This window comes from Lactuca sativa, chromosome 9 (assembly GCF_002870075.4).
Source record: "Lactuca sativa cultivar Salinas chromosome 9, Lsat_Salinas_v11, whole genome shotgun sequence".
NCBI lineage: Eukaryota > Viridiplantae > Streptophyta > Magnoliopsida > Asterales > Asteraceae > Lactuca > Lactuca sativa.
The window spans coordinates 31,095,445-31,122,413 of NC_056631.2; the positions used below are offsets into that span (position 1 = coordinate 31,095,445).

The 26,969-nt window shown below is 37.5% G+C and overlaps 2 protein-coding genes and 1 pseudogene across 2 annotated transcripts; 2 read left to right on the top strand and 1 right to left on the bottom strand.

Annotated features, from left to right (window-relative positions):
• Positions 1–3,942: 3,942 nt before the first annotated feature.
• LOC111878677 (UDP-glycosyltransferase 92A1) lies at positions 3,943–5,418 on the top strand. The gene has a single exon (XM_023875192.1). It carries the CDS (start codon positions 3,943–3,945, stop codon positions 5,416–5,418), a length of 1,476 nt encoding a protein of 491 aa, XP_023730960.1.
• A 5,259-nt stretch (positions 5,419–10,677) lies between these two features.
• LOC111878676 (uncharacterized) lies at positions 10,678–11,448 on the top strand. Its single transcript, XM_023875191.1, has one exon. The coding sequence runs from the start codon at positions 10,678–10,680 to the stop codon at positions 11,446–11,448; it is 771 nt and encodes a 256-aa protein (XP_023730959.1).
• Positions 11,449–21,369: 9,921 nt separating this feature from the next.
• Positions 21,370–23,722, bottom strand: LOC111878675 (60S ribosomal protein L2, mitochondrial-like; annotated as a pseudogene).
• Positions 23,723–26,969: the final 3,247 nt, after the last annotated feature.

Below are 26,969 nucleotides of genomic sequence, written 5' to 3' on the forward strand. Positions count from 1 at the left end.
ACTTCTAATGGCTAATAAAGTATAATAACAATATGAAATCAGAATTAGAAGTTTACCTTGAATCACTTGCTTGATCTTCTTGTCCTTGGAGCTTTAGAGTCACAATTGTCACTCCTCTAATGGCTTATAAACACCAACTAGCAAGAGGATGGTTTGAGAGAGAGGAGAGGGAAGAGAAAATCGGCCAGGGTTTCTTTTCTATGCAAGAGTGCCGATTTCCCTTGACCCCTAGGGTCTATTTAGACTAGTGAGGCTCCTAGGGTTTCACCCTTAAACCCTAATTGGATAACTTAGGCCTTAAGCAATCCAATACCCTAATTGATAAGCCTTTGGACGAATTCTAAGCCTATCCTAAGCCCTAGAAATCGTCCACCATTATCCATAAGGGATTTATAGCCCAAAGTACAACTATCATACAATTGACAGTTCATACCCCTTTATTCAATTAATCTCTTTAAGTCACCAAATTAATTCCTAATTAATTTATGACTTATATTAATCAAATAATAATATTATTATTCCTTATATTATTCTCATAATATATTAATAATATTTCTTCTCTCATAATAAATCATCCTGTCAAGTTGCTATGGTGAAGGCAACCCAAAAGGACCATGCACAACCGGGTCAAATACTTGTCTAATATAGTTGCAGCCTTAGACACTATTCCAACACTTTTTATGCACACTATCGGTTTAACATATACTATGAATTTCGTTTAGATCGCTAAGGCTAGAAAGTATTTTATCGTAAATTCACTTTTTACGATTCCTTGTGTCGTGCCGGTTTTGCCGTAAAACTTCGATGGGTCATAACTTCTTCGTTATAACTCAGATTTCGGCGTTCTTTATATGCACGGAACCCTTGTGATATATACTATAACTTGGTTAAGATTACTCCTTCTAAATAATCTTCCATCAAAAAGTCATTTTTGACGTTCATTGTCTCTAAATTAACTAGCCCGAATCTGCGGGCATTACAGACGATAATTGGGTTGAAGAAACATAACCAAGTCGTAGCAGGAAAAAAAATCAAAAGATCCAAGGAAAAAGAAAAGTACGCAATGGACCGAGGAGGAAGAGGAAATTTATCTAAAGCTTGGATTTCATATCACAAGATGGGGATGTCGGCAACGCGCAAACGGGTCAAAGCTTTTGCAATCGTGTTTTAGACCACTTCCACATGTTATTAGGAAGATGGACGAGCTGGACATACGACTCGGTCAATGCAAAATGATATGACCTTCAAGCAGCTTGCACCAAATTTAACGGCGTATTTGACAATCTTAAAAATATGCATAGAAGTTGTAGCAACTATTTCAACATTTTATCAACCGCGTTGTACCAATTCAAAATTACCAACAATGGCAAACCATTTTCCAACCAAAAAATATGAGAAGTTTGTCGCAATGGTCCAAAATGGGTCCTTTATCCGGATACGACGCATTCAGAATCCACCACCTGCTCCAACAAATGTTCGAGAACGTCCGAGTCAGACATTGGTGTTAACCTCAATCTCAATGATGAGTTCGAGGCCACCGAGGGGGAGGGTCCACCAGACGTCAAACTTCGTCGACCACCGGGAAGGGACAAAGCGAGAAATTGGGCGTCTTCTAGCGGAAAATCTACCAACGGGGACGTACTAGCGGATAAAATACACAAAACTCTAAATTTTTTAGACAAAAAATTGATTCAAAGGAGGAAGCTCGTCGGCGGCAATTGGCACTCGCCGATCTTCAAATTATAAACACGGTGTCATAACCGAATATCGACATGGAAAATTTAAGGGTGTTTTTAAAAATTCAACAAGAAGTTCTTGACAGATATCGCAACTAGATTCTATGTTTTTTATGCTTTTTAGTGATTTAGGTTTAATTTTTTATGTTATTTTTAGTATTTTAGTTTTCATTTTCTATGTGTTTTTTATGTTTTTTTAGTAATTTAGGTTTAGTTTTCTATTTTTTTAGGTTTAATTTTCTATCTTTTTTAAATTAATGTAACGTGGTTTCAATTATTATAAAATATTTTTATATTTTAAATTATGTTTTTATTTAATTTAATCATAAAAAAATAAAAAATAAAAAAAAGGAAATTGTGGAGTGGTAACCATTTCCTATGTCGAGTGGGTTAGTGGTGAAGTTGACGTGACACAGATGCGACAACATTTTTTCGATGGGTTGGTCGTGACCACTCCTCATACCATATAAGTTATAGCAAGAAAAATAAAGTTTTATTAGAATCTACATAAACATTAATTAGGTTGTAAGCTATTGTATTTTCAAATCATTTAAAGAATACTAAGAAGCATGAATATCTTGAATTTTTTACTATATTGTCAAATTCATGTAAGGTCATCCGTTGTACCCACCACTTACTATTATAGTGGTGTGTGTCACATCAGCACCATAACTTTACCACTAAATCATGAGATACTTACCACTATCACACCATTTCAACTTTTTTTTTTTAAAATTAAATTTAATTCAAATATATATAAAAATGCACCTACAATAAAAACATATTTTTTTCTAGTTTTTTTTATTGAATTAAAAAACATTACATACTTTAAAAAAAAGCAAATAAAATAAAATAGAAAAAAAACCATAAAAATACAAGCACAAACAACTTAAACTAGTTTCTAAACCCCACTTTTATAATTATTCCATTTCGGGAATCCTTAAATTTTAGCCAAACTTTTTGGTATGTAAACGGTCTTTGGTTAATGTCTTCATATTGATGCATGACCATAGCAACCAGATCGATATCATCATTATGTACGTTGTTTATAACAAAGTTATAAACCCCGTCGAACTCTCGACATTTTACCCTCATATCGCGAAACTTCGAACATATTGCATCAAAATTACGACTTCGACAACCCATTAAATCATGGAAACTGTTTCCAACTGTTACCCAAAACTCAGTAGAGGTTTGACTATCTAGGTCCTCCGAAACCGACACTCCTGCTAGTGCTAAGTTCTTTTCTTTCTCTTCTGATCAATTCATCCTTTTGGGAGCCATTGTTTTTAAAAGATCAAGCAACACAAGCGTATGATTGTGAATCAAAAAAGAGAGAAGAATTGTGTAAAATATAAGGAATTGTGTTGTGGTATTTATAAGAAAGTTTGTAGGTAAAACTTTAAAAAAAAAGATATTGAGTAAATGCCCAAAACCAGCCGTTAGACATGGACGAATTTTGATTGGGCGTTTTAATCTGTGGTGTCGACCACGATGGGCCATGAGCACGACGAACCACAAAGGTCTGGGCTAGTGCGAGCCACAGTCGTGGCCACCTAGACCACGGAATCCTTCTTGGTATACATACCGGAAGGCTTAAGGAAAATCAACCGACAAACATAGGAATCTTTAAAACGTACGTCATTGTTTTATCAACCCGAATTACTATATGTAGACGGTTGGTAATTCAATTAAGCATTTAAAATGACATGAACTTGGCTCAAGCCAAAGTTATAATAGTAGACGATTAAAATATTAAGAAAGGTTAGGTAAATCGTATAAAAGTTCTTATGTTTTTATAAAAATTTGATTTTAAAATTATATTACTGTTTTGTTATAATTTTGTTACTTATTTTTTCAAATTTACTATTTTGACATTTTAACCGATTAATTTATCCGTTAATATGGTATAATGATATCAGTTTTTGATAATATAAGATGCTAACATGTCACTACATGCTCTCAATATGACAATATCTCTCAAATTTTACATATTCCACAATATAAATTATCATCGTAAATTTGTAATCTTAAAATTTTAAAATATAATGTAATCTTAAAATTTGAAAATATTTAAGCAATAAGCATAATATATATTTTTTATAAAGTAATAATTTTCTTAAAATTGTGACATCCATATTCCAACCACATATATAAATAAAAACGCCCAAACCCGATACTCAATTCACACACAAACGACTCAACGATGGAAGCTAAACTACGTAGACACGTAATCATGGTACCATTCATGGCGAAAGGTCATCTCCTACCCTTCTTAGAATTAGCTCATCGAATCCTCCATCACAACGCCAACCTCACCATCACCATCGTCAACACCCCTTTAAACATCAACTACCTCCGCTCCACCATCGCCAACGACCCCACTCCTCCCCCTCAAATCCACCTGAGATCTCTCCCCTTCAACAGCTCCGACCACGGCCTCCCTTCTAACTCTGAAAGCACCGAAGGCCTAACCTTCACCCAAATCATCAAACTTTTCTATGCCTCCACCACCCTCGAAGCTCCACTACGTGAGTTCATCTCCGATGTCATTGTAAAAGAAGGAACTGCTCCCGCTTGTATAATTTCTGATAATTTCATGGGTTGGGCTAATGAGGTAGCAAGATCTTTCGGAACTGTTAATTACACATTCACCACCGGCGGCGCTTATGGCACAACCGCATTTTGTTCCATTTGCATGAATCTTCCTCAACGGAATATTGCAGATGGAGGCACCCACGACCATTTTCCGGTGCCGGGGTTCCCGGAATTTTTTCAGTTTTCGATCACGCAGCATCATCCGTATTACAGAGCTGCTGATGGTAAAGATGAATGGTCAATATACTTCCTCCCTCAGCTCTCTCACTGTCTTCAATCCAACGGCTGGTTGTGTCATACAGTTGAAGAGATAGAAACCACAGGATGTGAAGCCTTGCGAAACTTCACAAAGCTCCCTCTTTGGTGTACTGGCCCACTCCTCCCATCAAAAATGTTAAAAACAAACTCGGGTATGGATACGGGTTCGGGTGTTAATGTTATAGGTCAACCTGAAAAATGCATCAAATGGTTGGATTCGCATGCTCAAGGCTCATTGCTCTACGTTTCATTTGGATCTCAAAACACACTTAGTGAAATCCAAATGATGGAATTAGCAAAAGGGCTTGAAGAGAGCAAGAAGCCTTTTATTTGGGTGATTAGGCCTCCAATCGGGTTTGATATCAAAAGTGAGTTCAAACCCGAATGGTTGCCTTTGGGTTTTGAGGATAGAATTAGAAACCAAGGATTGTTGGTGCACAATTGGGCACCTCAATTGGATATACTATGCCACCAGTCAACCGGAGCTTTCTTGAGCCATTGTGGGTGGAACTCGGTGATGGAGAGTCTAAGCCAAGGGGTGCCATTGATCGGGTGGCCGTTGGCGGCAGAACAAGGGTTCAATGCAAAGATGTTGGTGGAGGAGATGGGTGTCTGTGTGGTGTTAAGGACAGGGGTGGTGGAGAGTACGATCGGGAAGGAGGAGGTGAAGAAGGTGATCGAGGTGGTGTTGGATAAAAATGAAGACGGAAAAGGGAATGACATGAGAAAGAAAGCAAGTGAATTAAGAAAATTGATGCATGCAAGTGTTAATGGTTCTTCTTACAAAGCAATGGCTGACTTTGTGTCAACCTTTTCTTCTATTTAAATGATACTTTAACTATATAACTTAGTTATATAGAGTAATAAAAATGGATTGATTATTGATGTTATGTGTAATAATTAATCCAAGTTTTTACGATTTATCCTAGTGTACAACAAGTTTTAATAAAAACAAGTTTGTCCAACCTATTTAATTAAGATTTTCAATGGTCACATATGATTAATATTAATATTCGATTGTATTCAACAGATACATATACCCCTATATAAGTATCAACTAGAAACCAAAATCGCCAAATTGTACTACTTACATAAATTTTCATGTGTAAAACATGCAAATATTAAAAAGTAACTAATAGTTTCAGACTTCATATTCATATATAATCAAAATACTAATATACTACAAAATTACACTTGAAAAGATCCCAAAATATTAACTATAAACCAACATCATCTCTCTGTACTACTAAAATACTACTAACATGATAATTGATTTGTAAAACTTTAAAGTTTAAATATTAAAAAGTAATTAATAGGTTCAACTTGACAGTACCAATACACCATAAAAAACCCTCCATTCGAAAAGGTAACTGCATTAAAATAATGATGATTATTAGATTATAAAAAAATTGTAAGTAAAAAAATTGGGTTAAAGTATTATACCTTCAACCAGCTTGCTTTTATATCAGGGCAGGGGCGGAGCTTGAACAATTAATTTGGGGCTGAAAGTATTATAGATTATCAAGGAAATTATGAGTTATTTTTTAAAATATTGGTGTATATTTTTGACATTCGAGTAGAATTATATATTCTTTAATATAATTAATAACTACCTTCGAGAACTATGATTGCATTTCTTATTTGGTGAAGACCCAACTCACTCACTATACCTATAAGTTACAAGTATTTGTCACCTTTTTGGCTAGAGGTCCATAAGAGAAAATGATATTAACTATCCATCTCCATAATCTAAAAATTACTAAAATAAAATAAAAGAAACAAAAAACAATGAAAAATAGTTTGAAAAACCAATAGAAATGGGAAGGATAAACTCATACCGGGTTGAGAGATAATAGTAGTGAAATTTGTGTCCAACTTTCTTTGAAACATTATATCAAACACTTGGAATGCATGTTTTGTAAACCTGTAAATCCATTTTTTTGTATTAACCTGGGAAGAAACTAACTGATAGAGGTTAAAAACAATTATATCTTAGAAGTTATATTAAACCATTCTAAGTAATAAAAACCAACATGCACCCATATCTTTAAATTCACTTGAATTTCATCAAATTTTCATAATAGGAATGTAATATTCACATTATAATGAGATCAATTCCATATTCCAGACTAAATTCCCTTCAAGAATCACTAACTTGTAGCTCCTATATCTTCTTACAAAATAAAGAGGAAACTGAGGAGCTCAGTAGTAGGCAGGAACAATTTTCATTGCCAAGTATAATGTCATCTAAAATTTGTAACAATGCATTTAATAGATTGTGAAAACTGAAATCGAAATTAGTTGATTCCCAAATCACAACAAATAGTAAACGAAAGAACTCAAGAGTCAGGAACAATTCATTCGATAGGAAATTAGAAATCAAATGTTTGAGATTTTTGAATCCTAATTCCTAATTCGACTATTCCAAAGGTGAAGAGATGAAGACGGAAAACCAAAAGAACTGGAGAAGAAAGAAAAAAGCATCCGAGCATACTTGATTTTCGGTGACAGGTGGATTATGGACAGCGACACAACTTGGTGAATGGTTAGGTGCATGCGTCCAACCACTGAGGAAAGTAATGACGATAGGGGTGGAACAGCGTAAGGCTTAGAGACAATTGATTATGACTTCTCACTTCGTTCAGACAATTGGACATATCAGGAGGGGCCACATCCTAATTTTGACAATAGCAGCCTTATATTTATAAATTTTGAAGTGATATGAGTTGCTTCTAACCCAAATTTCAGGGGGGGGGGCATAGCCCCTCCTTTCCCTATAAATGATCCGTCCATGGGCCAAAAAAGGATCCTTAGACCCTAACGTGTAACGATTAAATTATATAAACTAATGTTTTTTAAAATGACGATAAACTTTATAGCAATAAACATATGAAAATCATAGTAATTTTAATGAGTAATTACATATCGTAACAGCTAATCATAGTATTCAAATGTTGATCGATTCGCCGAATTGTGGTGGGTTGATCAGTGATCACTACTCCATTAACAGGAGTGGGTCTATGCCCTCTGGACGGTTGGACATCTAGAGCTTAACATTTGAAAAAAATAGACGGTGTGCACAGACCCCTCTTCCCCCTCCCCTTATCATCAACCATGTCTGGTAATACAACTTCAGTAGGTATTTCTTCCTTTTACAAAATAAAATTCAATAATTCAAAAGAATGAAATACTAAATCATATATGTTTCAAGTGTTAAGGCATACATTTAAAATTCAATAATTCAATAATTCAGATATGTCTATTAAAAAACTATATCGACTTTATATGTAGTGTGTTAGCTAACAGCGTCTTAAAGAAAATTAAAATTCTTAGCCTTTTTAATTTTGGATGGTACATTAGCAATACTTGGATGGTAGATGAGCATTACTTTGGCTTGATATAAATTCATATCATAATAAATCCTTAATTAGTTATCCATAGTCTATTTGTAGAACTAATAGTAATAAACTTCTTAGTTTGCTTTAATTGGATTTGGCAATGCAATGATGATATCTAACATTTCCTACAATAAGTATCTAACTTTCCCATTTATCTTTCCGGCCGTTGTGATAGACCTCATGTATTCTTATTAATAAACATATTAATATTTTCAGAAACATTCACAAAGTTTGACATCCATTCCATACATTATAAACAAACCTTTGATTGAATTTTCGCACATAGAAACAAATCAACCATGGATGCTCCACTAAACACAAAGTGATGGTACCGTTCATGGTGCAAGGTCATCTCTTACCCTTCTTAGAATTGGCCCACCAAATCCTCCACCACAACCCCATCTTCACCATCACCATCGTCAACAGCCCTCTGAATATCAACTACCTCCGCTCGGCCATTTCCAACAGCCCTTCTCTTCCCCATCAAATCCACCTGAAATCTCTCCTCTTCAATATCTCTGACCACGGCCTCCCTCCCAACTCCAAAAACACCAATGGCCTAACCTTCACACAAATCATCAAACTACACATCACCTCCATTGCCCTCGAAGCTCCCTTATGTGGGTTCATCTCCTACGTAATTGCTGACAAAGGACATCCTCTCTCATGTATAATCTTAGATGTGTTCATGGGTGGGCATAATAAAGTAGCAAAGTCTTTCGGAACTGTTAATTACTTTCACTTGTCAGCCTTTTAGACAAGGGATGTAGAGTATATCTAATGGGTTGTGACAGAAATTGAGAAAAGCAACACAAACAAAACATTAGGGGAAAAAGCTTCACACTTCTTATTCACTTTTGGGAAACTACAAAAGTGTGAAATTTTTGCCCCACTCTTTTGTTTCTTTCGCTTTTCTCAATTTCTATCATCGCTTGTGTAAAAGGCTAACATTTGGTATTAGGTACAACCTGGTGTATGCCTAAGTATCAACCACGAGTGTTAGAATTAACAGGAAACAACAACGTTGAGAAGGAGGGGCAGGTCACACTTCATTGGCTAATGTTGTCAAGAAACAACTATGTTGCATGGGCTATAAATATGAGAGTGTTTATACAAGCCCAAGATGTATGGGATATTGTAGAACCCAGAATAATAAACATGATTGTAGAAGTAAAGAAAGACAAGATGGCTTTGGTAGCCATCTACCAAGGCATACTTGGAGACTTGCTACCATTATTGGTTGAGAAGAAAACAGTCAAAGAAGCATGGGAAGCCTTGAAGACAATGTTCACAGGAGTAGATACAGTGAAGACAAGAAGAATTCAAACCTTAAAGGTTGAGTTTGATGCATTGAGTATGAAGGAATTAGAGGGTGTAGATGAGTTTATTGTGGAGATAAGCAACATAGTAAGCACCATGCGTGCTTTGGGGGACACCATAGAAGAATAATATGTAGTGAAGAAGCTACTAGAGCAGTTTGGTGATTTGGATGAGATGACAGTTAAAGAAGTGATAGGGGTTGAAGGCACATGAAGAACGTATGAAAGGTCATGTTGAAAATAAAGAAAGGAAGCTTCATTTGACTCATCAAGAGTGATTAGAAACAAGAAGAAAACCGAAGACGGCTCCAAGAACTTGTACAAAGGTATCCATGGTGGGTCTAGTGCCTCAAGGGGATGAGGAAGAGACCGTAGAAGAGGCACCACCAGTAACCGTGGTTGTCATGGTTCGCACTAGCAGAAAGGTTGTAAGCCATCCGGTAGTAAAGAACAAGAGTAAAGTGCAATCTTACAATTTTCAAAACTACAGACACTATGCAGCCGAGTGTGGAAATCCAAGATGGGAAAGGGACCACGAAAACAATTTTATCAAAGAACAAGTTGATAACGAACCAAACTTACTACTGTCAACACCGAGTGAAAAGATTGTTGAAGTATTTCTAAATGAAGAAAATGTAACCCTACAATTGAATTCTAATGGTGATTATTAGACTAGGAAACATTTGTAACAGTTATGTATATTATCTATTAGTCAGGGTAGTCATCTGTCAATATTTGTATCCACTATTTAACTATTTATAGTGATGATTAATGAGATTACGAGATTCTTTTGGCCAATTCTATTGTGGTATCAGAGAACGATCTCTGAACCTCACAACCCTAGCAGACGATGTCCCCTCCCTCCTTTTTCTTCTTCAATCAATCAGCGACACTCTCTCCCCTATATTACATTATCACGATCTCTCTCTCTCCCCTACTTCTTTAACAATCTCCCTGACCTCTCTTCATCCAACCATGACAGTAACCAATATCAAGAATTTCATCCCCATTGTCTTGGAGATGGAAAACGGACACTACACCTCCTAGGTTGAATTATTCAAAATCCATTGCCACGATTATGATGTTATCGACCACATCATTCCTTCTGAAGCAACTCCACCAAAACCTACAGAGAAAGACAAAGGTGTTGCAATAGATACAACACTATGGAAGAGACTTGATTCAATAGTTTTATAGTGGATGTACAGTACAATTTCCAATGATCTACTAATTACAATTCTCACCCCAAATACTACTGCAGAAAAATCTTGGCAAGCTTTGGAAACTATCTTCATTGACATCAAACCCACAAGGGCTCTTTATTTAAAACAAAAACTTTCAACCACCAAGTTGGATTCCTTTCCAAATATGTCTGCATACTCTCAAGAACTCAAAAATCTCTCAGATCAACTTGCAAATGTTGATGCTCCTGTCACTAATGATCGGTTGGTTCTGCAACTCATAGCCGGTTTGAATGACAATTATGAAAATATTGCAACTCTCCTACAACAATATACACCACTCCCTGAATTCTATAGTACAAGGTCCAAATTAATTTTTGAAGAGACAAGAAAAGCCAACCAGCACTCAGCGGCCACAGCTCTTACCGCCAACAACACTGGTGCCACTCCACCTCCGGTCATCACTATTGTTCCTGTCCATGTACAATCACATGGTGGTGAACGAAGAGATCCTGATAAGCAAAATCAGACATGGAATCGTGGCTATTCTGATCACTATGGTCATGGACGCAACGCTAGCAGGGGTGGTCGGGGACGTGGTTGCGGACGTAATTTTTCTAGCTACAATTACGGGTACCACAACTTTCATCCACAACCTTGGATGAATTGGACTTCACCACCTATTCCATATCCAACTTTACCCACAAACTTCCCCCCACACCATGGCACACCAGCAGGGATCCACGGCACATCGCCTTCTCAAACATATGTCGCATCAGATTATTCATATACGCCTACCAACATTGAACAGGCAATGCACACAATGACTCTAAATCCGGACCAACAATGGTATCTTGACTCAGGAGCCACAAATCACATGTTCAACACTACAGGTAACATCTCAAATTATGTTAATAATAGCATGCAAAACCATATAGTTGTTGGTAACGGTTTCTAAATACCAATCCATGGTACTGGTCATACAACCCTTAAATCAACATATCCACCTTTAAAACTTAAAAATATTCTTCATGCACCAAAAATTATCAAAAACCTACTACGTGTTCGTTGTCTTACCACAAATAACCTGGTTTCTATTGAATTTGATCCTTTTGGTTTTCTTGTGAAGGATTACCAGACGTAAATTCCTATCCTCCAATGTGATAGCACCGGAGCGCTTTATCCACTTTTCTTACCATTTACCAGAGTTACTAGTCCTTTTACCTTCACTGCTTTATCCCAAGATCTATGGCATCATCGTTTGGGTCACCCGGGATCTTCATTATTGCATGTTTTAAATAAACAGAAGTCTATTTCTATTTCCAATTTTTCTAATAAACGTTTATGTCAGTCTTGTGTGTTTGGAAAACTTATTAAACATCCCTTTTATGATTCCATGTCTTCTACTTCTTTACCTTTTGATGTCTTGTATAGTGATTTATAGACCTCCTCAATTCATAGTTCGGGAGGCCACCGTTATTATGTCTTATTTTTAGACGATTACACAAACTATTTGTCGACATTTCCATTAACCTTGTCTTTCTTAAGTTTCACAAGCTCATACAAACACAGCTTGAACGACAAATAAAATCAATTCAGTGTGATAATGGAATGGAATATAATAATCATTCTTTTCACAATTTTTGCAATCAACATGGAATGCTCTTTCGATTCTCTTGCCCACACACATCCTCTCAAAATGGAAAGGCTAAACGAAAAATACGATCAGTTAACAACATCATTCGCATATTACTCACCCATGCTTCTTTACCACCCACTTTCTAGCATCATGTCTTACAAATGGCCACCTACCTTCTTAGCATTCTCCCTTCCAAAAACAAAAATAACACCACACCCACCTTCCTCCTCTATCATAAACACCCATCTTATACACATCTTCGTACTTTTGGATGTGTTTGCTATCCTCTTATCCTATCTACTACCATTCACAAACTAGATAATTGCTCTGCACCGTGTGTTTTCCTTGGATACCCCTCAAATCATAGGTGGTATAACTGCTATGAGCTATCTACCCCCAAAATCATACTCTCATCACGTTGTGTTTGATGAAACCAAGTTCCCCTTTTCCAAAACACACTCCTCACCTCCTTCATATCAGTTTCTTCATACAAATCTCTCATTAGACCTACATCCATCCTTCTAGGACTCAGTAACTCCTACTACATCTTCATCACCCTCAACCAAAAATAAAACACCCACAACCCCCCCCCCCCCCCTTCTTCTCCACCATCCGATGTCACTACCCAACCAATTGCTCAAGAAACACCAGTAACTCAACTTAGAACCTATAGTCATAGACCAAAAACCAACACCAACACCCCTTATCACCCTCCAATCAACACCTCCACACCTCTTTCTACACATAATACCGAACCCACACAACAACCCCATTCCCAACCTGTTCGAACAATCCAAACACGCAGCATGACTGGTAATCAAAGCCAAAACAACTCTTTAACCTACATACCACCACCTCCATTGAACCACTTCCATGGAACCCAATTGAAGCCTTAGCCCAACCTGTTTGGAAACATGCCATGACTGATGAGCTTAATGCTCTTATTGATAATAATACTTGGTATTTAGTACCTCGTACTTCGGCTATGAATATTATTAGGTGCATGTGGATTTTTAAACATAAAACTAAAGCTGAGGGTTCGCTTGAAAGATACAAAGCACGTTTGGTTTGTGATGGCAGGTCTCAACAGGTTGGAGTGGATTGTGACAAAACGTTCAGTTGGGTTGTTAAGTCGGCTACTATACGAGCGATTTTAAGCTTGGCTCTATCCAACGGATGGGACATCAGCCAACTAGACGTTAAAAATGCGTTCTTACATGGACATCTATCAACAACAGTTTACATGCACCAACTTATGGGTTTCAGAGACCCGTCTCTTCCCCATCATGTTTGCAGATTGAGGAAGTCTTTATATGGTCTAAAACAGGCTTCTCGGGTATGGTACTGGCGTTTTACAGATTATGCGCCCACCTTGGGATTTCAACATAGTGCATGTGACCATTCTCTTTTCATCTATCGTCATGGTTAGGATACTGCTATTCTTTTACTATATGTTGATGACATCATCCTCACTACCTCGTCACTGACTTTAAAACAGTCTTTTCTCACTCGTCTATCATCCAGGTTTGCTATGAAGGACCTCGGCCCTCTCACTTACTTCTTAGGCATATCAGTCAAACATGATGTAAATGGCTTTTTTTATCGCAACATAAATATGCTCCCGATATCCTTTCACGTGCAAATATGACTCAATGCAATCCGGTCCAAACTCCGGTCGACACAACAGGAAAACTCGGTAACCTGGACGGCAACCTACTTGACGATCCCACCACATATCACAGCCTAGCAGGAGCTTTACAATACCTAACATTCACCCATCTAGATATCTCTTATGCAATATAACAAATATGTATGCACATACATGCCCCGTATATAAGTCATCTACATGACCTTAAACGTATTCTCTGATACATAAAAGGCACTGTAACCATGGGAATTTTCATGCGAGCTTCTACTCCGACCACTCTCGTCACCTACACCGATGCCGATTAGGCTGGTTGCCCAGATATCCATAGATCGACATCAAGATATTGCATTTTCCTTGGTAACAACCTTCTATCACATTTATCAAAACGACAAACTACCATTTCTAGATCTAGCACAGAAGCTGAATACAGAGGCGTGGCTAATGTTCTTGCAGAAGTTTGTTGGATACAGAACCTTTTGTTGGAACTAGGACGACCAGCCACTTGTACGTCCATAGTTTATTGTGATAATGTTAGTGCAATTTACATGTCTAGTAACCCGATTCAACATTAATGCACTAAAAATATTGAGATTGACATTCATTTTGTTCGTGAGAAGGTTCAACATGGTCATATACACGTTTTGCATGTTCCATCACGCTACCAACTGGCCGACATATTCACCAAAGGAGTACCACAAGTGTTATTTACCAATTTTAGATCCAGTCTAAGCATCCATCCTCCTTATCCTTAGATTGAGGAGGTATATTAAACTAGGAAACATTTGTAACAGTTATGTATATTATCTATTAGTCAGGGTAGTCATCTTTCAATATTTGTATCCACTATTTAACTATTTATAAAGATGATTAATGAGATTACGGGATTCTTTTGGCCAATTCTATTAGTGATAAAGATAATCGAAGAAGAATGTGGTATCTCGACACAAGGGCAAGCAACCATATGACAAATGATAAGAGCAAGTTTTGTGAACTAAACCAAACGATTCAAGATTTTGTTAGATTTGGAAATGGATCCAAAGTAAAGATTGAAGGGAAAGGTTCAATTATTTTTATTGCAAAAATGGTAAGCAGCGAAAGCTTCAAGAAGTTTACTACATACCAGATCTGTGTAGTAATCAGTTTGGGTCAATTTTCAGAAGGTGGAGATGAGATTCGGATAAAAGACCCATTTTTATGGGTTAATGATGTTATAGGAAAGTTTCTTATGAAGGCACAAAGGTCCCAAAATCGACATGATAAAATCACTCTGAATGAAGTAAGGTCAGAGTGTCTGCTTGTAGAAATCAGTGATCCAACATGGCTTTGACACACTAGAATGGGCCATGTCAACTTTGATGCACTAAAGTCCATGTCAGACAAGAAATTAGTAGAGGGAATGCCAAAAATAGACAACCCCACACATCTCAGTGAAGGATGTCTAATAGGGAAGCAGACGAGAAGTCTCTACCCAACACAATCGATTTTTAGAGAAATAAGGAGAGTAGAACTTGAATATGGAGATCTTTGCAGGCCTATCACACCTCCCACACCCTCCGAGGACAAATAGTCCATGCTACTTGTTAACGACCATTCAAGAGCTATGTGGGTCTAATTAATGAAGACAAAAAATGAAGCCTTCCAAGTTTTCAAGAATTTCATAACAGCACTGGAGAATGAATAGGGAGATAGAATAAAGTTGCTTCGTACAAATCGTGGTGGAGAGTTCTTTTGAAATTAGTTCACCATGTATTGTAGAGAAACCGGGATCAAGAGACATTACACTGCTCCATACTCTCCACAGTAGAATGGTGTTGTGGAGAGGAGAGAAACAAGATAGTCTTAGAGATGGTAAGATGTAATCTGAAAATGATGAAGGTGTCATACGTGTTCTGGGGAGAAGCTGTAAGTCATGTTGTGTATATCTTGAATAGAGTAAACACAAAATCTTTTAAAGAGACTACATCATACGAGTTGTGGACTGGAAGAAAGCCAAATTTAGGACACCTTAGGGTGTTTGGATGTGTCGCCCACATGAAAATCAATAAAAGACATCTACAGAAGCTAGACGATATGAGTAAAAAGATGGTAAATCTTGGAATCGAGAAGGGTACAAAGGCGTATAGGTTATTAGATCCAGATACGGGGTCGATTTGAAGAAGGAAAAGAATAGGCGTGGTAAGAGGCATCCAAGATAAAAGCGACACCAAGCATGAGCTTTATAGTTGAAGGGTACGATTTGAATGAAAAATATGACATTAAAGTCGGGTCGATACCTAACACTCCTGACGGATTAAAGTATGGGTTGCCACAAGAAAACGAAACATGGACAAAAAGTGGGTTAGAGTCCATTACTCCTCAAATGGGCTTAAACATAAGCCTATAGGCCAATCCTATTATCAATTCATCGCAGGTTAGTCCTGTTATAGGTTCATTCCAACCACACCCGACGTCACCTGTAACACCAATCTCGTATGTCGGTTCCTCAAGCACAACATCAAGATCTACAGATGGTGGCACTCCCAAGCGATTCCGATTGCTAACTGATCTGAAACAACCCAAAAATACAACCCAAAAATTTCATTTTTCAATATAACCAAAAACCATAATCTGAGTGTCATATCATAAAACCATACGTGATGTATCCCAAACATAATAAAAACACTGTGCGGAAAACTGTATCATATCTATGTCATAGCAAAATCAAAAACTAAATCAACTCCCAAGATAAAAGCTGAAGCTATGGTGTGTGCGATGCCATCATCCCGAGCTCTTCCCTCTGCTTGCGGAAGTACCTGAAACCAAAACTGAAACTGTAAGCACGAAGCTTAGTGAGCTCCCCCAAACTACCACATACCATACAATACATATATATAGCACATACTGGGCCTTGCCCACTGCATCAGACCGAAGTCTGGAACTAGTTGCATCGGACCGAAGTCCGGAACTGACTGGGACCTTGTCCCCTGCATCGGACCAGAGTCTAGAACTAACTGCATCGGACCGAAGTCCGGCACTGACTGCATCGGACCGAAGTCCGGAACTAACTGCATCGGACCGAAGTCCGGAACTGACTGCATCGGACCGAAGTCCGGAACTGACTGATCATGGCATAGCATAAACATAACAACTATTATAAACACATATACTGCATACTGCATCGGAACAGAGTCCGGAACACATAACACAAACATGCTTGTATCACAAAGACATCAAGCACTCTGACTACTGCATCAGTCCAAAGTCCGGAACTACTGATAATTAAACGGGCCGGCATTGTGGCCGTAGACCCATTCCTACTGAAAGGAAACTCACCTCGTGAACTGGCTGCTGAGTGTATGGCTCTGGAAGCTAACTGCTGCTGCTCCGGTATCTCCCCGGCTACAAGTCCATAAACACACTCAATCAAATACTAAACACTGTACTGGGTAAAATGACTCTTTTACCCTTGGTCAAAGTCAACTCTCGGTCAAGGTCAACTCTCGGTTGACCTGACTCGCCGAGTTGGGCCGCCAACTCGCCGAGTCCCTATTCTCACTCCTCGACCCTACTCGCTGCTACTCGTCGAGTATGGCATCGACTCGACGAGTACCCTCTCGATCCAAGAACTCAGACAATCTTCATCCGACTCGCCGAGTCATATGAACAACTCGACAAGTTGTTCTTGAGTGTAAGAAGATTGCCTTGGACTCGCCGAGTTGTATGAACAACTCGCCGAGTCCCTCCATTACTGAGTCTACCCTCAAACTCGTTGAGTCCACTCCACTACTCACTGGTCCCACTCGACACCGCTCAAAAGGAAGAATTCGGGGACTCGCGACTCGACTCGCCGAGTCACCGCCATACAACTATTCTACACTCGATTCTGCTCGAATCCAATACATACAAATGATAGATCTGAGTCCAATAAGCTGATTTACCACGTAAAGTTTCCAACTTTACGTGTACAAACACATGAACAAGGGAATAAAGGCTAAAAAGGCACTTAAAAGGGTAGATCTAGGGTTATGATGCAAAATAGCTCCATAAAGGCAATAGATCTGGGCTCTACAACTCCTAAATGAACAGATCTAAAGATGTCTTGACATAAAAGGGCTTCCATATCAACATAAGGCTTGAGAAAAGCATCAACTAGATCTAGAGGGGGGGGAGGGTTTAAAGCATAAAAGGGAAGGAAATCCGAAGAATACCTCAAAGAACTCTTGTTTTCCCTTGAATCTCTGCTCTACAATCCTTCTCCTTGCTCCTTTCTTCTTCTCCTTCTTCAAGCCTTCACAAATGCACACAAGATCACTTAAAATCACTCAAGAACGAATTAGGGTTTTCTCACAGCTTCTGAGGGTGAAGGAGGCGAGAATGGAGGCCGTAAGGTGGCTTAAATAGTGGGCAACCCGGGGATTTAGGGTTTCTCCCAGACGGACAGACTCGCCGAGTCGCCAGCTAACACGTGCTCGAAATCCCGTCCCTACTCGGCGAGTCAGGCTATGAACTCGCCGAGTCCCTCTTTCAAAACTTCAAAATAAATACCAAGGAATCATCATACCGGAAACGGGTTGTTACATGATCTATACAAAAACACTGAGCGATTACTGCTAGTTCACGACGATGAAGAACCTAGATCATATGCAGAAGCAAGAAAATGAATTCAGTGGCTTGGAATGAAGATGTAATCAAAATCTCGCAAATGGCAAAATCCATGACGAGTTTCTGGTGTCAGGATTCCCTGAAGCATGTAGGTTTTCGATAACACAACTTAGTGAGAATCTTAGAGCTACTGATGGAAAAGATGAATTGTCTAAATGCTTCAAATCACAAATCTCTCATTCTCTTCAATCCAATGGCTAGCTGTGTAATACAAGTGAAGACATTAAAACTATAGGATGTGAAGCCTTGTGAACCTTCATAAAGCTCCTTGTATGGTGTATTGGCACACTCCTCCGATCAAACTTGTTAGAAATAAACTCGAGTATAGATACTGGTGCGGGTATTATAAGTCAAAGATCTAGAAAACTATCTACTATTTGACTCGAACAATGCATCGAATTCCTAGATTCACACCCTCATAACTTGATCCGTTTCATTTCATTTGGGTTTCAAAACACGCTTAGTGATACCCAAATGATAGAATTAGCAAAAGGGTTTGAAGAGTGCAAGAAGCCTTTTATTTAGGTGATTAGGCCACCAGTTGAGTTTTAAATTAAAGACGAGTTCAAACCCGAATGGTTGCCATTGGGTTTTGAGGATAGAATTAGGAAGCAAGGGTTGTTGGTGCACAATTGGGCACATCAATTGGAGATACTATGTCATCGGTCAACCAAAGCTTTCTTGAGCCATTTTGGGTGGAACTCGGTGATGGAGGTTCTAAGCCAAGGGGAGCAGTTGATTGGGTGGCCATTGGTGGAAGAACAAGGGTTTAAGTAGCAATGTTGGTGTATGAGATGGGTTTTTGTGTGGTGTTAAAAGAGGAATGCATAGTAGGATTGAGAAAGAAAAGGTGAAGAAGGTGATCAAGGTGGTGTTGGATGAAACAAAAAATAGAAAAGGTGACTTTATGAGGACGAAAGCTAGAGAATTAAGGGAAATTATTTGAGCAAGTGTTGAAGGTTCTTACAAAGCAATCGATGATTTTGAATAATAAATTATTTCAACTTAAAATTATTTGTCGAATTGAGTAGTATTTATTTTTTTTAAATATAAGTTGTATAATAAATAATACAACACTAATAATTTATGTTTTTGTTAACCTTATGCAGTGATTGATACAATGTATTTAATTTTTATTTAATAAAGATTGTACTCATGTTGTATGTAGGTCATTGGATTTTAGATATATTTTATTTTAACCTAGTTCAATATGTAAAATAAAAAAGGGATAATGACTTAAAAGGATAATATACTTTTTGATTTGTATATATTTGGCCACTGAGTTCTTTTCGTCCGCATTTTCTCCTTCAACTTGTTTAACTATACACATTCAGTCCTTATGATCGACTACTCCAGGTAAGTCGGAACAAATAACTTAATAGAGTAATAGATTTCTCATTTTGTACACATTTAGTCCTTAATATTTTTTTGAACATTTAGTCCATAATACATTTTTTTGTTGCAAATTAAGTCCTTGTTGTTTTTGTATACATTTAATACTTATGAACAGTTTTTTTTAGGTTTTTCTCACGGCATCCTACATAGGACAATCATTAATGAGGTGTTTGAGGTTGTTCATGTTTATGGGCATTGCGGCCTTGATTGTTTGGTGCTTAGGTCTTATGTTCTAAACGTCGTAACTTCTTCATATAATCTCAAATTTTAACAATCTTTATATCCACGTGTTCATATTTGAGTAACTACAATTTTCGTTTAGATTACTCCTGTTAAAAAGTAATATATAAAGATCGTAAGTAAAAATATATTACTTTTTAACATGAGTAATCTAAACGAAAGTTGTAGTAAACTTAAATATGAACACGTAGATATAATTATTGTTAAAATTTGAGATCGTATGAAGAAGTTACGACGTTCATAACATAAAAATACAAATGTGTTGATATTAAGATTGATAAATTCGAGATCTTATGAAGAAGTTACGACGTTCATAACACAAGACCTAAGCAAAATGCAACACATAAGCAACCAAACAACTGAGGTCGTGGTTTCCATAAGCATGAACAACTCGAACACCTAATTAGTGACTGTCTCACGTAGGATGTCGTGATAAAAACTAAAGAAATCAGCCACAAGCACTGAATGTGTACAAAAACAACAAGGACTTATTTTGCAACAAAAAAATATTAATGACTAAATGTGCAAAAAAAATATGAATGGCTAAATGTGTACAAGTGAAAATATATTATCTTATTAAGTCAATTTTTTTCCGGTTTATCTGGAGTAGTCGGTTATAAGGATTGAATGTGTATAGTTAAATACGTTGAAGGAGCAAATGTTGACGAAAAAACTCAGTGACCAAAAGTATACAAATCAAAAAATATATTAGCCTTTTAAGTTATTATCCCAATAAAAAATTTAATAAAATACAAAAATATTATTATAATAGGGCATTCACAATAGAGCTTAATGAGATCAATATAATTAAATTGAATGTAATATAAGAAAGAAATGATACCGACAAAGGGGTTTAAGAAGGTCAACATAATTAAATTAAACTTGGAGATATCCCGTGATTTGTTACAGGACAAGTTTATTATTATTATTATTATTATTATTATATATATATATATATATATATATATATATATATATATATATATATATATATATATATATATATACTAGCCGTTTACCCGCGCCAAGCGTCGGGTGCAGATATTTTATTTAAAAATTAAATTGCAAAGACGATTAATTTTTTTGCACAAATAATTTACTACATATAAACAATTATCAGTATAATTAAAATAATAATATATAAATGTACACTCTTGATTACAAACGGAATTATGTCAAACTGTGCAAATGTTAAAATAATAATATATAAATGTACACTCTTGATTACAAACCCGATTAATATTTGTTTTTTTCAGTATAATTATGATTTATGTTGTTTTTTTGTCACAACAGACAGGTAACAGATATATCGACACTTAGGTAGCCAATATATAACTCACAGAAGCTCGATCCACTCCAAATTTCCCATATTTTTCCATCTTTTCACTTTCTCTCACCTTTGACTTTGACTCCGACTCATTAACAACCCCTAAAATCCCCCTTTGTCTCAAACTCTCCCAAGAAACAACTGCTTTTCATTTCATCTTATGCCCCCACACAACACTATCCTTATCCCACCTTTTTACCTCATTAAGCAATAGACTTTCATTCTCTTTCACATCATCTTTCATTCTTTGAACAAAAAATTCCGGTTTTGCCCCTGCCACCGCCATTCTTAGAACACCCAACACGTTCACAAACGAATAAGGAGCATCATGTCTTTTTTTCCCATTTGAAGATGAAAAAGCAGCCAAGAAAACATCCTTAACATTTCTCATGTGGGTCCTCGTTTGACTTTGACTTTGACTACTCAAGTTCCTACTACCTTTTGAAAGTCCAACCACTACATGATCTGTTTTAGGCCTTAAAGATTCCACCTTTTTGTCTTCTAACATTCCAGGAATTGAAGAGAATGAAAACTAACCTTTGATGGAGATGGAGGGTAGGATCTTGGGGGGGGGGGTGAAGTTTTTTTGGAGGGAGTTGACTTTTTTCGGGCGGTCAACGGCTGCCCCTTCGACCCATCTGACCACATCGATCCGTGAAGTGCGATTTGGGTCGTATTCGATTCGCTCAACTATACCTACTGATGAAGTGTTGCGTTTTAGGTCAATTGTTCTTTGTGACCGTTTTGCCCCTCCCCCTCTATGGAAAATTGTGATACGACCCTTTGAATTTCTACATGTTGACTTGTCTTTACCTGTAACGAATTGCCTAAGTGGCCTTTCAGAGCTCACATTTTGAGCACTTGTAGGAATATGATAAAGCCAATAAAACTATTTTTGTTTGGATAAATCATAGATGAATTTCAGATAACAATATAATCAGTAATGTTCAAATCCTAAGCACCACATCTCTAAAATCAAATTAACAAAGCTGGAAATGACATCTATCTGGTACTGATTATCCATCTTGAATTGAAAATATGCAGCTTTAAATACCAATTTCTTTTTACTTTATCAACATATGATTCATTCTTTCAATATATTTTCATTTTTACATGTACAAATAAGTGTTTACTGAAATGTTCATGAACAAAATCAACTCTTTTTATTTAAAAGAGTATACCAGGGTCTAGGAATGCCAAAGAAAGTTTCGCTTCTGATGTCAAAAATGTTGTTTCTTTTTGTAAAATTGAAGTTAGGGTTCAACAAGAAGAGCAACAAGCAAAAAAATTCAAAAAAGTCACTTGTTTCATCAACAATTCATAAAACACGTGTTTTCGTCATTACTATTACCAAATTAACACTCTGAGAGAACCAATATCCCAGCAAAGCTGAAACCTCAAAAACAAAACTTTGCCTTGGGTGACTACCGATACCCTTAAGCATTTTGACCTTATACATATGTGGGTTTTGAGGCTAGAGACACACAGACGACACTCGAACATGTAATAATTTGAAAGAGCTAGGTTTGACATCAAAACTGGAACAAAGAATCTGTATTTGCACATTAATTCCGACATCAAATTCAATCTTCATTGAGCCCCTTTTTCAGATTCATTTCTCTTGAACATGACAATTTCAACTTCAAATTTGCATTTAAAAAAACTTACAGTTGATGGAGTGCTTGGATCTCATCTGAAAGCTGCTAATCCTCGAAGTAATCTCAAACGAGTAGTGCGAGTGTAGAGGATAGAGGAGATAAAGAGAGAGCGTGGTGGCTTCCTGTCACTAAAAAAGTGTTGCGAGAGCACAGTAGGTGGCGGCGACGGCGATCAGATACAGATACAGTGAGTGGTGCGAGGTTGGAGAATGGGTGGTGATTCACTACCGATGGTGATGATGACGATGAGTTAGGCGGATGAGGTGCGATGTCGGCTTTTCAAAATAGGGTTTTTGCTATTTGTTTGAGGGAATGTTGGGTCAAAAATATGGTTTATACTTTACTTTTCTAGAAAAATGTATTTTTGTGTCTTGGAACGTAAACAGCTAGGTGTTTACAGCCGTATACGTGTTTACGGCCGTAAACCCATTTACGGCCCATGTTCCCTAATATATATATATATATATATATATATATATATGTGTGTGTGTGTGTGTGTGTGTGTTATGGTTAAGGAGTAGAGATTGATGAAATAGAAGAGAGTGTACGGCCAAGAGAGAGACATGAGCTTAAGTGTGTGTATGTGTGAATCTCATGTAAAAGAGCGTTATTCTATTAATCAATACATTGAGATTCATATTATTCTTCTCCTCCTTCTCTTCTATTTGATCTTACATCACCCATTTGATTGGGATTCCGCACTATCAAACGGATCGGATTGATACACAAGCAGATTAGGGACTTATAGTTGGTATCAGAACAAGGATTGTATCAGTCAATTTTGTCAGATCTGTGGCTTATTTGATCTTATTTTCGAAATATTTTTGTGTTTTTGGATAGATCTCTGAAAAATAAGGGGGGTTTGTTCTTCGCGTTTTTCATAAAAACGGGTTTTTGATCGAGTTTTGGAGCAAAAAAGCGCAAAAATCGTTGTTTTTAGTCGTAACCTGCGAGGGGGTGGCGGCCAGCAGCTAGGGTTTCCGAGGAGTTCACGGCCAGAGGTTTGTGGCTCGGAGTATACGGCTCAGCAGTTTGCGGCTCGGTCTCGCACGTTTCCGGCTTCTGAGTTCTCGGCCTCCAACCTCGCACTTCGCACGTGTTCGTTCAGCAGTCTCGTTCAGCAACCCTCCTCGCACGCGCATCGGTTTGTGGCTTGGAGTTTGCGCATCGGCTCGGAGTATACGGCTCAGCAGTTTGCGGCTCGGTCTCGAACGTTTCCGGCTTCCGAGTTCTCGGCCTCGCACCTCGCAATTCGCACACTTCGCACGTGTTCGTTCAGCAGTCTCGCTCAGCAACCGTCCTCGCACGCGCATCTGAAATAAAAATAAGAGGCGACCCGCAGGTGCCGGGAATCGAACTCGGATGCTTCACCTCATCATTCCAGCGCCTTCGCCATCTGATCCAGATTGGTGGATGTTTTTTTCCTCCCGCTTTTAATTCTTATACACTCGCTTTTTCGATTTATTTTTCGCATTTTTTACACTTTTAACCCCAAAACTCAATTTCTCTTAATTTTAAATTCCTTTTTTCATCCAAAATTAAAATAATTATAATAATAATAAATAAATAAATAAATGAAATTAAATTAATAAATAAAATTATATTTTAATTTTTGACTTTTGACCTTAAATTTTGACTTTGACTTCCAAGTTTGACCTTTGACTTTGAACTTTGACTTTTTCGTTTAACTTTTAAATTTTCAAATTTAGCTTTTCGGTTTGACTTTTTGAGTTTGACTTTTTATATTTGACTTTTAAGGTTGACTTTTGAAGTTTATAGTCAGAAGGCAATTTTTTTTTTTTTTTTAAATTTTAGTTTGTCGTTTAAGTTTTATTTTAGCTTCGAGTTGTGTTTTTAATGGCTTTTGAGGTCAACAAGGGAAATGAAGACATGAAAGAGAATCGTCAGGAGATGTTAAGACAAAACTTCAACATGTTCAATTATATTCCCGGAGAAACCCTGGAAACTCAGTTGCAGCGATTTGCTACACTCACTAAGTAGATGAATATAGTTGGGATCTTCTTGTCCAAGTCTGAGATTAACAAAAAGCTACTGAACTCACTTCTGAAATCGTGGGATATGCACGTGGCTGTCATCAAGAGGACAAAAGATCTCAATAGTCTTAGTCTTACAATGAGTTCTGAAAACATTCCGGTCAATGAAGCTACATATACTCCAGCTTGTGAAACTACGATTAAATTTCTTCAGGACCAAGTTGATTTATTATAAGGAGAAGTTGAGGACCTGATATATGAAGGATATCAACTCAGGAAAGGACAGAAACCCCTAAAGGCCCAATTAGAAACAAAGATAAAGGACTTTAGAAGACTTCAGGAAGACTACAATAATAAATGTGAGAATTATGACAACATAAAGAGACAGAACCTTGAATTAATTGCTGAACTTGACACATTAAGGAGCAAATTTGAGACTGTTTATTTCGATTTTAGAAAATTTGATGTATCAAGTGAATTAGTTGCCAACATGATAGACCACTGCATGCAATTTAAGCATAATCAGTCAAAGGGTCTAGGGTATGACAAAGTGCCTCCTCCTTTCAACCATTCATATCAGTTTCAACCTTTTTCCAAGGAGGAGATTGCCAATGAACCATTCATGGTTTATGGCAAGCCATCTGGATTTGTTTCAGGAGGTATTCAGGTTGAAGATTCTTATGTTTCTACTTCCAATGCATATTCATTAGTAAGCAAGGGAAAGGAAAAGGATGAAAAGATTGTGTCTGATAATGAGACTGTGTCAAAGACTGATGACTTGTTTGATAATCCTGATGCTCCTGATGTTTCTGTTACATGTGCATGTAAAGTAGCAAAAGATGCAAACAAGGAGAACACTACTGAGCAAACCAACATCTCCTTGAGCTCTGAATCTGTTGCTTCGAACTCAACTGCTTCGTATCAACCTGTCGTTGAGAAATGTTGGCCTCCAATTCCAGTGAAACAGAGTGCCTGTTGCAATTGTGCTTGTGGGAACAATAAGAGACAATGCAAGGATACGCCACCAGGGGCAGGAAGAAACAACTTCACATTGAAGAAAAAGACAAGTTTTCACTGTGTAACACCTGGACATATTGCCCAAAACTGTCCTAATCGCGCGTATGTTCCATACTACGCACAAGGATGGCAAAATGCGCCAAGTGGGAGATACTTCAAAAGAAACCCTTCAAGGTCATGTTCAGACAATGGTGACTGGAATGCGCGGAAGGCCAAGAATCAATCTTCCAAGGCCAAGAATCAAAATCCCAAGGGAAAGAAGGGAATGCCGACCAAGAAGTCCAATCCAAGAGATGCCCCAGCAAAACCAAGACCGGTTAGGTCAAAGTCATCTCGGCAGTCGACATCAAGATCAAAAGTAAGTGCCGAGGCACCCATCGGATCCAACAAGAAATGGGTTAAACCCGACTACAAATGGGTACCAAAGGTTCAATCTCCCAAATCAATTAATGATTCTAATATTTCTACATCTTTTGTTTGTGATAAGCAGGATATGTCATGGGAGAGAGCATCATGCGTTGATGACAAAGGCCGACCCAGTTTTAAAATGGTCTGGGTTCCAAAGATTAACTAATCCCACTCTGTGTTGGAGCAGCTATGGAGGCATATCATCAGACTTCGGTTTGTTGGTAGTGGTTGCTCCTGGCATATGATTGGGAACATCTTTCAACTGTACAACATTCAGACCTTTGTTGAGAGTATGTATCCTTTTGCGGGAAAGGAAGAAAGGAAGAGATCACAAACGGGGTTACTGCTTAATGATATGAAGAATTTTCGGATCTGTTCTGAGATTATGCTTGTTGTTCTCAGACTGTAACATCCCAAAAATACGAGCCAAAAAAATTCGTTTTTAAAACATATACTTAGCAAAACATTTAGAAATAAATCATTCAGCAACCATTTCATTTCACAAAAGATGT

Coding starts and splice junctions, on each gene's coding strand:
- LOC111878677 (XM_023875192.1), top strand. CDS start 3,943: ATGGAAGCTAAACTACGTAGACACGTAATCATGGTACCATTCATGGCG.
- LOC111878676 (XM_023875191.1), top strand. CDS start 10,678: ATGTCTGCATACTCTCAAGAACTCAAAAATCTCTCAGATCAACTTGCA.